Below are 11,347 nucleotides of genomic sequence, written 5' to 3'. Positions count from 1 at the left end.
TATATATATATATATATATTTATTTATTTATTTATTTATAAATATTTATTTATTTATATGTGTGTGTGTGAAGAACAAATGCAAAATGATTGCCTAGATTAGAGGATAGAATATGAAAAGTGAACTCATTACCACCACAGGCAGGGTACATCGTTGTTTTCTTTTAATTCCACTTTACATCCCAAAAGTACTTTGTAATTACCTGGTCAAGGGTGCAAGCTCTTAAAATGTTGTGGTTATAAAAAAAAGTTCTTGCATTGAAATTGTGAGTGTGGACAAGTATGTTTGTCAAAGCTCTTATGACTGATGCACCTTATATTTTTCATCTTGAACATGGTTTTCATAAGTGTAATTGATGGACAAATGCTGTCTTTCAGTTGGAAAAACTGAGCCTGGTCGTATGGTTTTCTCTTCGGTTTGCCTATGATGATAGGGTCAGGCAGTGGTGCTCATTCAGCCTCCTAAAGTCAGAGCATTGACTGTTAAATGCTTACAATCTATTTTAGGGTTTTTTATATGGTGCAGTCAAATTACACAAGGCTTTCTTTACCATCTCAGAGTTACTGGAGAAAAACTTTTTTTTTTTCTCTATTTATTTCAATGACAGATAGAAATGTTACTTCATGGAGTTTTTTTTTTATTTTATATAATGGAGTGTAGTTAGCTTGGTAATTTCTTTTTTGATAAGTCACATCTTTAATATCTTTATTGAACTACAGAAACACACACATCTCAGATACAGTTCAGCAGTGGCATTATGCAGTCATCTGTTTTTCTTGGTAATAGTTATGGTCATTACTGTAAAAGCATGAACTGTTAAGAGTACTTACTAATTCTCTGAATTACTTTGTAGGTACATCCATTTACTTCCCACAACAAAAGTGAAGTTAACAGTGTCACAATTATGAAGTTGCATTTTTGCTCTTTGCAAAATATAGTTAAGACATAGTCTTTATGTGTCTCTTGGCCTAGAGTCTGTGGTGACTTTGAAATTGGTCTTCTCATTTTGTATGATCTTAAACAATGAATAGTAACCTAACAGTGCAGTTGTTCAAACAATGAAAAAACAATGAATGAAACAGCAACAAGTACTGTAATTACAAAAGAAATGTAGAGGCAGTTGTTTAAATAATGTGAAAGTGCTCTAGTTTGTCATTCTTTCAGGCTTTACCATGGATTTATGCTTTTTCAACAAGCTTTTGCTCACACAAATGCATCTACCGTAGTCCTTCACTACTTTGCGGTTTGTTTTTTGTGGACTTGTGCTATCGCAGTTTTTTCAAAATAAGATTGGACGTGACACAATATTGACTGATGGATGAGCCGCACGATCGGCATTGAATTTTTATTTTAAACTAATAATTTTATATTATTTAGCCCCTGCTGCACCTGTCTGCAGCTCATACTGCAGGAGAAACTTCCTCCTGCAGTGCCTCCTTCCTCCTCTGTCGATCTCCTTTGTGCAGCGGAGAAGTGGGCATGGCCGAGAGTGCAGAATGCAGCCATGACAGAGAGATGAGTTCATAACATGCAGTGCTCTTTCAGAGCATTTAGAGTTTAGAAACATTGAAAGGCCCCCGTCCGGGATTTGATTCGACAACCTTCTCGCCAAGATGTGGCAGCTCTACCAACTGCGCTACCATTCCACCCTGCAGAATTATTTCATACTTTATAATGCAATTAAAAATAGATAAAATGTAAATAATTTAACTCATACAATTCTCAAATAGAAGAGAATTGAATGAGTTTTAATGGCATTTCACCAGGAGTACAACATAACTGAGATGGTTATGGTTGTAATCAGCAAGCAGATAAAGTCAAATGAAAAAAAAAATATATATTTTTTATATATAGATAAAGACATTTGGAACAAAATGTATTGGTCTATTTTATTTTTTCTCCCTTACTTTTACTTTATTTTCTTCATGTAACACACACATGCACACATGCACACTGAAATCAGTGCTCTTTTGGATTGATTGGGATCGGTGGTGGTCTGGATCCAGCAAAGTGAGATAGAATTTAAATTGGATGTTAAATAAGCATTACTCTACCTGATTGTCTGGCCAGCCCAAGAAAGTAAGCAAGCACTGAGGCAGAGCTTGCTCCTCCCTCTCCTGGAGATCTGTGAAATTGGGGTGAGATTGAATTAAAGCATGAACAATTAGAGATGTGCTGGTGGTGCCGCTTACCTTGAATAATTTCTTCTGCGCTACGAGAGGCTATCATGGCCATAAATCATGATATGAAATATACAGCGAATAAATATTTCACCCAAAAGTATGTGAGAGAAACTAGTGATGCATAGGAGAAAAATATATTTTAATCTATAATTCATATCTATAACGTTGAATAAAATTCTACTCTTTCACATTTTGAAAAGTCTTTTGGTAGAAATCTGCTATAATATTCCAAATTACCTTTTTATGACAAGAAGAATTGTATTTTCATTACCAATGAAAAGGCAATTTATTTCCCATACAGTGAGAAAAAGGGTGACTATTATCCTGAACGGCAATCTTATTGCAGCAGAAAGGACAAACTGAGCACAGTCTCAAGTGTGCTGTTTTTATTGTTTTTAAATATTGTTTTTTTGAATCAGTATTTTTTTGCCAGCTTGTGGATGGATAAAGAAGGTCACAGATACTAACATACTAAACAATTGGGTTGAATTTCCCTTTCAATAAAGTTCTATCTTATCTTATCTGTCTATTTGTATTCACAATTCTATAAATGTAAGGATTTATAATATTTTTTTCTGTTGATATAGAGATAAGTCCTCGGCATGGCATAGCCAAGTTCAGTCTAAGACTCCAGAGGAAAAAAATACTCAACAGTTCTACTGGACACAGTCCACTTGGCTCAGAAGTAACCCCCATCCTGCTTCCCCTTTGTGAGGTTTATTCCCATGGAAACTTTTTCCAAGCCAAGACTGGTGTTTTTGCGTAATTTGTGTCAGTGAAGGCTTGTTTTCTGTTGTTGTTTTTCTTAAATCTTTTGGCCAATAAAAAGTTGCATTTCTTCTGCCTGATTTACATTTCAAGAGCCCTTGTCTCCTGCAGCATGGAAGAATCCTCTAAAATGGCTCAATCCAAGGAATCTCCCTTCTGCCAGGCCTCTCACTAGAGGAGTAAATGTTGGCTGGTCTGTCTGTTCCTTTAGACTGCCTGCATAGATCACTGTATGGTCTATTCTACATCTCTGAACATGTTTTTGGTATTTAATTCAATGTAAAAATGTTTTATGCAGTCTTTTTAATGTATGCTTTACTTTTCACCTAAGCACGATGCTGAATGATGTTTTGGTCTTAGTGTAAGTCAGCTATCTATCCATCAATTATCTTTCATTTGATCCGAAGCCAGATTGTGGTGGCAGCAGCTTGAGGAAAAGGCCCAGACATCTCTCTCCACAGTCACCTCTTCCAGCTCTTCTGGGAGGACCCCAAGATATTCTCAGGCTAACCAATAGACGTAGTCTCTTCATTGTGCCTGGGGTCTCCTCCCAGTCAGACATGCCTGAAGCACCTCCCTTGGGAGGCACCCACAGAGCATCCTTACCAGATGCCTGAACCACCTCAACCGGCTCCTTTCGATGTGGATGAGCAGCGGCTCTACTCAGTCTTTCCCGGATAACTGAACTTCTCACTCTATCTCCAAGGGAGAGTCCAGCTACCCTGCAGAGGAAACTCATTTCCAACCGCCTGTATCTGTGATATAATTTTTTCGGTCACTACCCAAAGTTTTGTAGGCGTAGGTGGGGGTAAAAACATAGAGCGACCAGTAAACAGAGAGCTTTGCCTTACAGTTCAGCTCCCTCTTCACCACAGCGGACCGGCACAGAGTCCGCAATATTGCAGACGTTGCACCAATCCCCATTTAAAAAGCAGCCTTATCTGGAAATTTCTCTTAAGACTATTAGTTTTTGTGAGGTATATTTATAGTTATAATTTGTTCTTCATATGTTAACAAGAGAATTGCTTCTCACTGTCATGTTATTTTTTGTCCCTCTGTCTAGGGCAAGTATTGTGCAGAAGAAGATAATCTATTTCCAGGATGAAGGTGCACTCACAAAACGAATGTGTGAGAAAGGTAGGATTTGCCAATTGACATGGGCTCCGTGATTTATCATAAATTTCCATTTTCTTCAGACTCACTGTGTCACTCCCCACTGCCTCTTTTTTTTTTTTTTTGATTAACTTTGTTTGTCTTTATTCTGAATTTTGATTCCAGAACATTCCTTTTTGTTTTAATGTTTTATTGTGTGAATGTAATTGAATGACTATGATCTGCAGCTGCACATGCATCCTTCACATCTCCTTATTCAGAAAAGAAATCTCTGTGCTTATCATTTACTTTTTTGCGTTTCTTTCCCTGTATTTTATATTTTCTCCTTTCCACTCTCAATCCTGTGCAGAATCCCTGTATGGAGATGGCACAGATAAACTTCAGCCAGATTGTTGTGCCTGCGGGACAGCGAAGTATCGAGTCACCTTCTATGGAAACTGGTCAGAGAAGATTCATCCCAAAGACTATCCCCGTAAGCACAGCTGCTCTCCTAAGCTCTGGTGTAGTTTTATTTATATTAACACGTTTATCTTATAATGACCTAAGGGAAGTGATCTTTCTAACAAGCAGTGTTATGTTTTTAACATGAGGAGCTTGGCCTACAGTAATTTTTTTAAACTTAAATTGATATGCTTTTTAATTTTTATATGGCTGTAAATGCACATTAGTCATTTGGGGGACAATAATATATTTTTAATCAAACAAAATATGATATATTTAATGATTTTATTTTTGTCTTCTTCAAAATACAATTTAAAACATAATGCATTGCTGGCCCTGTCTTTGTATTGTGATCACACAAAAGCAGATTTAGGTGTTTTTTTTCTTTGCAAATGTCTCTCAGCAGTAATGTAGGTGATGTGTCATGTTAGGTTGGGTGAGATGTGCATTTAACCTTGAGCCACACTATCAGGATGTGAACAGACTCAAGTATTACACTGACACTCTTTTCTAAATCAGCCTCTTGGCAGTCAGATCAATACTGATTAGACTGTAATAAGATAAACCCTGAAACCAAAAAGAGACCTAATTCACTGTCTTGGGTGGGAGGCACTGATATGTGGCTTAGTCTCACCCTTACTGTACACATGCTTCATAGACAGATTTGCTCCAAAGATGAGTGTAAGCTCTGTGGTTTGTGCTTCATCTTGACGCTTGTGGTGCTACAGATTGATTTCTCCTTGCACAAAGTCATTTCCCAGATAACTAGTTATTATAACACTACACATATTGCTCTGGATAGTGGTGTTCACTGACTCACACTCATAGTAATTGTGTTTGTCCCTCTTTGTTCCCTTGACCTGACTTTGCATTTTTATTGCCAGCAGTACTAAGACACATTTTCTTTCTGATATAGGCAATTTTATCACATTATTCTTCTATTTTTAACACGTGTCCTTCATTTGTAGGACACTTTGGTGACACATATACTGAAACTGAATTTCTTTTTTTTTTTTTTTTTTAAACCACTGACAGGATAACCTTGACAGCTCTATTTTCTCCCTTTTGTCCCATTTTAATTGATGCACCAGTGCATGCCTGCATGCTTAGACATGGAAAGGATATTGAGACAGAAGATAGTGGCCTGGCTACCAGTGGCAGTTTCTGTAGGATCATCAAAAGGACGATCATACTGAAGTTACTCTGTTCCAAATCAACCAAAACACTGAGCTTAAGAGTGACAAAACATAAGCATAGGTGACCTTATTCTTACCAGCCAAGTTAATTCTTAATTAGTTAGATTGTTTCTTCCTATTCTTGACTTATACACATGACTGAATTTGAGTTTTTTTTATTTTTTAAATTGGGTAATTCTAACAACAAGTTCATCTGCGCTTCCTGCTTTGCGAACTCACTGCACATTACAAAGCACTAAAGGAGTCCTTGTTTAATACTCTAAATTTTATCTCATTTTAAACCTGAAAGTTCTCATAAGGATAAAAGTCAATGTCAACTTTGTTTCAAGTCCTTACTGATTTTTTTTCCTGTTTCTCAAACGCATGACTGCACTGTAAATTGTTTTTTTGTTGGACACTTTTACTGTCTTCTATGTGCTCTGTGTTTTATAAGAACACAATGCACACAATTCTGCCATGGTCAAGTGCAAGGACTAGACAAAAAAAAAAAAAAAAAGGTTTATAGAAAAACTTTGAAAGATATTCAAAAAGCCTGGAGAGCTATTGTCAATATCACCTTAAATTGGTACAAAAAAAAGGTTTCCTTAGAGGAAAAAACTACAGAAATCAAGAGTGGTTTAAAATAATGTTGGGTTTAACTTCATATTAATTTCAAATGAATTTTTTTATAAAAAAAAAAAAAGAAGATGTCAAGTATTTAGTTATTTATATCAAAGAATTGTACAGAGAAAAAAGTTACTGCTTTATGGAAAACTCCTGAGTACTGGTAATTTAATATGAATCACTTCTCTTTAACCGCTTCTTTGGGTTGCAGGGGTCACTGGTACCCATGTCCAGCAATCAGTATATGAGGGGCAGGGTACACCCTGGACAGGTCGCAAGTCCATCAGAGGGCCGTATTTAATCTCCCTTTTATTTAATGTAAAATGTAAATCAGTTGGCCATTGTTGCAGATCTCTGTCAGCTGGGAGTTTACATTCAGCATGAGTGTGAGAGTTCTAAATAAATCATTAGAATAAAATCGACAGCAATTCTGCACTTTTTTACTTTTCAAATGTTCTCTAGATGCATGTAATATGATACATATGTAGTTCTGAAGTTGAGTTTCATTTAACAAATATTTTAAGAAGAGGGTTTATTTTAATTATTCTCTCAAAAATGAAACGGGAAGAGCATTTACTTTTTTAACCATGACTGATTTGAGCAACCATCAGCATAATGTTTTGCCAGGTTAAAATACAGTAAAGGTTTAAATTATAATAAAATAAACAATAATAAGTGAAATTCCAAACCCAAACAAAAAATAATTTAATAAAAAAATCCACCATGGGATATAATGGGTATATTCGAGGTGGTAGCCATAAGACACTACTTGAAATTTGTACATTCAACCTGGGGTTCAGAAGCTTGTAAAAATGTATTTTTCATTTTTTAAATATATTATTAAAGCTTTACAGTAAATGCATCTGTATATCATACTAGTGAATACATCAGAATATTTTTAATTACTTCATGTAAAGTATTAGGAAGCAGGATGACATGAGAGTAGAGAGAATGATGAAATAATGTTAAACCACTGGGGACCAAAAGCATCCCGACATCTCAATTTCAGAGACTGTAGATTTAATGCACAATAGACATAAGAACCTCTTTAAATCTCTATATGAAGAGCTGTGCTCCATAACTTATGAGGAAAAGATGATGTGAGACTTGAGTCTCCACTGTCTGTCTCCGTGGTATAGTCATGTCACATTTGCTTAAAACTATTAATGCTGTGGAACATGTATGTCATAAGTATACAACATTTAATATTTACAAATTTGTGTCTCTTGCAAACCCCCCCCCCCATCCCCCCCCTAATTTTTCCCGAGTACAAGAAATATAATGTTTAGGTTATGAGAAAGCATGACACTGAAATGTACACTGACACTGAAATGTACACTATAGGAAATAACTTTTAGTCTGAAATTTTTGTTTCTTCTTTCGGCTTCTCCCTTCTTCAGGGGTCGCCACAGCGAACTGTCACATGAAAACTTTGCAATTATTTTTACGCCGGATGCCTTTCCTGACATAACCACAGACCACCAAGCTACCACAGCCCTCTGTGTGGAGCAGAGAGCTGCTATCTAGGGCACCCAGGGTAGCAGATGTTGGGGGATCTGAGCCTTGCTCAAGGGACCCAGAGTGGGGCAAATGAGGGTGGAGGCAGGTGTGGGTTATTCAACTATCCCTCCCACATTTTGATGTATTTGGTACTGGGAGATGAACCAGCGATCTTCCGATCACAGGCCCACCTTCTCTAGCCTCTGCGCCACCACTCCCCTAACTTTAGTCTTTTAAACTTTTAGTCTGAATTAAATTACATCCATCCATTTTCTTCCGCTTATCCGGAGTCAGGTCGTGGGGGTAGCAGCCTAAGTAGGGAGGCCCAGACTTCCCTCTCTACAGACGCTTAGGCCAGTTCTTCTGGAGGAATCCCAAGATGTTCCCAGGCCAGCCGAGAAACATAGTCCCTCCATCATGTCCTTGGTCTTCCTCTGGGTCTCCTCTCGGTGGGACGTGTCCGGAACACCTCACCAGTGAGGCGTCCAGGAGGCATCCTAGCTAGATGCCTAAGCCACCTCCGGTCAACGTGGAGAAGCAGCGGCTCTGCTCTGAGTCCCTCCTGGATGATCGAGCTTCTCACCCTGTCTCTAAGGGAGAGCCCAGACACCCTGCGGAGAAAACTCATTTCGGCGGCCTGTATCCGTGATCTCGTTTTTCCGGTCACAACCCAAAGCTCATGACCATAGATGAGGTTAGGAACCTGATTAAATTAAATTTTCATAAAATTTAATTAAATTAATTCAATTTCAAATAAATTTTCATTAAATTAAAATTAAATTGCATTTTTAGCAATAAATATGAAGAGGAGTTTGTTCTATCAGTGTAAAACAGGAAAAATAATCAAAACCAGCATTTCCAGTGCTCTTTCTCAAATGTTCTCTGCAACATAATAAATTAGTGATAATGTCATGAGAAAAAGTTGGAATAGGGCAGATAATATAGCTGCAATTTCTAACCCAAGCCTGGGCCTGGGTTGCAAACATACAAAATATTATGTACTTGATGGGCAGACTGGGTCGGTCTCAGGCCTTTGATGCGGTTTTACAAATCATACAAAGAAAACTAAATAAGAATGCACAATATAAAATTGTGTTAATCTACTTGTTGAGGAGGAGGCAGGTCCGACCATCTGGTTAAAAGAGGTAAAAAAAAAAAAAGTCCTTGTTAAGCTTCAAATGGATCACCTGATCACCGGCTGCACGCATCTCCGCACCCTGCAGTCATCTGCGGTGAAGGAAGTTGCTGCATCTACAAAAACAGAAGCGAGCAACACGTGCAATTAAAATGGCCTTTTTCTATATTTTTCCAAATAATTTTGCTCTAAAAATATTTTTGTTCATCTATATAATAGCCTATCTTTAGAGATGATTTTTTTAGGATATTCGTTTTGTATGTTAATATCCATTTGGTGAAACAAGAAATCTTATATCTTCCTTTCTTTGAAACATCTTTTTAAAACTATCTGTCAAACGGATTTGCTTACAAATGCAGCAAAAGCTACATATTTATTTATTTATTTATTTTTTCTGGGTTCGGGCCTGTAATTACCGTTATTTGGTCGGGTCCAGTCAGGTTTGGAAAACATGGCTACGGGCTGGGGACGGGTCGGGTCGGATTTATTAGGCCCGAATGCAACTGTAGCAGATAATGAGAGTTTTACTGTCTGCCTCTACAGGTCGTGCCAATCACTGGTCAGCTCTCATTGGAGCCTCCCACTCAAAGAGTTATGTGCTGTGGGAATACGGAGGCTCTGCCAGTGAAGGAGTTAAACAGATAGCTGAGCTGGGCTCCCCAGTCAAAATGGAGGAGGAAATCAGACAGAAGGTAAGGTGGTTTGTTGTAAAGAGGAGAATAATAGTTTACATAAAGACAAATCATGAAGTAGTGTTAAATGCAAATGATTGTTTTTGCTACATTTTTTTCCAACTGTAAAAACATTGTTAGCTTTCTTTTAGAGAAAGTCTACCTAAATAAACTTTTTTTTTTTTAGATATAACTAAAAAAAAATATGTCAGTATGCAATGAACAATCAACTACTTTATGTAGTTTTAGATTTTTGTAGTTTTTGTTCAAACTCAAAACTTATAGTAATTTTATGCAAATAACGTCTAGAAGAGGACATACATGTTAGTAAAGAAAACACACATTATTTAGTTTTATTTCACCTTGGAAATATAATAAATTATACCTGTAGATTAGGTTGAAATATATTCCTGAATATCAGTTAAATATTTTTATGGGTTTGACTCAAATCTGAGGTGGAAAATGAAACATTTTTAATATCCCTTGCCAATTCAGGTATTTATAGGTTGATTTCAAAAGTCTCCAGTAGTTGCCCCCCCCCCCCGATTTTTTATTTCTCCTTTTAATCTGTCTTATTGCGTTCACCTTCATTTTACATATTGTGTGGTAGTTTTTATATGGCTCTAGTCCTCCAACTAATGCATTCTTGGCCTCTCTACATTTTCTTACTTCCACAAATAGCTTGGCATATTTTTTCTTTCTTCCTTTCTCTTTATGGCTGTCTCACTTGGTCTTAAAATAACTCATGCTGGCAGAACAGATGGTCCTGCAGAGTTCTTATTGTTTGCTAATACTGGAATCCTAGAGATACAGCAGATAATGAGGCCAGAGTGTGAGCCATGGATTCTTTCATTCATTTTTGTTGTTCCTGTTAGTGCTGAGAATTAGACAAGTTGTATTTAATCTGAGAGGCAAGGAGGAAATGATTGCAGATGTACTTGACTAGTCTAGTAAAAGTGTTGGAAAACATAAATTGTAAGAATTATAAATAAATGCTGCTGTCTGTGCAGGTTACATGACACTTTATAGAAATTTACTCAAATAAAATTATTGCTTTTAAAAGGTAGTTTGAACTGTTCAAACGTGAAAGAAAACTGTTGGAATTAATTCTTCTTAATAGTTTCAAAATAATAGTATTCAGATTTCTTTTTAAGAGATTAAACAGGAAGGAATGACTTCTCTTATTTGACTAAAATCATCCATCCATCCATCCATTATCTTTACCCGTTTATTCCATTTTGGGTCATGGGGGTCGCTGGTGCCCATGTCCAGCAATCACTGTGCGAGGGGCGGGGTACACCCTGGACGGGTCGCAAGTCCATCACAGGGCCACATAGAGACAAACGAGACAAACAACCATTCACACTCTCATTCACACCTAGGGACAATTTAGAGTTACCAATCAGCCTAACATGCATGTTTTTGGTCTGTGGGAGGAAACCGGAGTACCCGGAGAAAACCCACACATGCACGGAGAGAACATGCAAACTCCACCCAGAAGGCCCCTGGACCGGGGTTTGAACCAGGGACCTGTTCGCTGAGAGGCAGCAGCTCTACCAGTTGTGCCACCGTGCTGCCCGACTAAAATCATATTGTCAGTAAAAAAAAAATTAAAAAAATTAACATATGACCAGCAACAGATTACTCTGTAGTCAAGTGAAAATAGCTCACATGTGAAAACAAGGTAGCGATTATAAATGTATTGAGTATAATCTATAATAATCTAAGACATTCTTA

The 11,347-nt window shown here is 37.2% G+C and overlaps 1 protein-coding gene across 1 annotated transcript in view; it reads left to right on the top strand.

The window, feature by feature from the left end:
• Positions 1-10,629, top strand: part of LOC119425882 (spondin-1) — a 19,765-nt gene extending 9,136 nt beyond the window's left edge. The window contains exons 4-7 of the mRNA XM_037693440.1: positions 4,015-4,088; positions 4,414-4,536; positions 9,483-9,631; positions 10,621-10,629. Coding sequence (XP_037549368.1) covers positions 4,015-4,088; positions 4,414-4,536; positions 9,483-9,631; positions 10,621-10,629 — 355 coding nt within the window. The remainder of the gene's footprint in view (positions 1-4,014; positions 4,089-4,413; positions 4,537-9,482; positions 9,632-10,620) is intronic.
• Positions 10,630-11,347: the final 718 nt, after the last annotated feature.

This window comes from Nematolebias whitei, chromosome 2, assembly GCF_014905685.2.
Source record: "Nematolebias whitei isolate Nwh7 chromosome 2, NemWhi1, whole genome shotgun sequence".
NCBI lineage: Eukaryota > Metazoa > Chordata > Actinopteri > Cyprinodontiformes > Rivulidae > Nematolebias > Nematolebias whitei.
The sequence above is the reverse complement of the archived record's forward strand: the minus strand, read 5'-3'. Positions and strand labels throughout refer to the sequence as shown.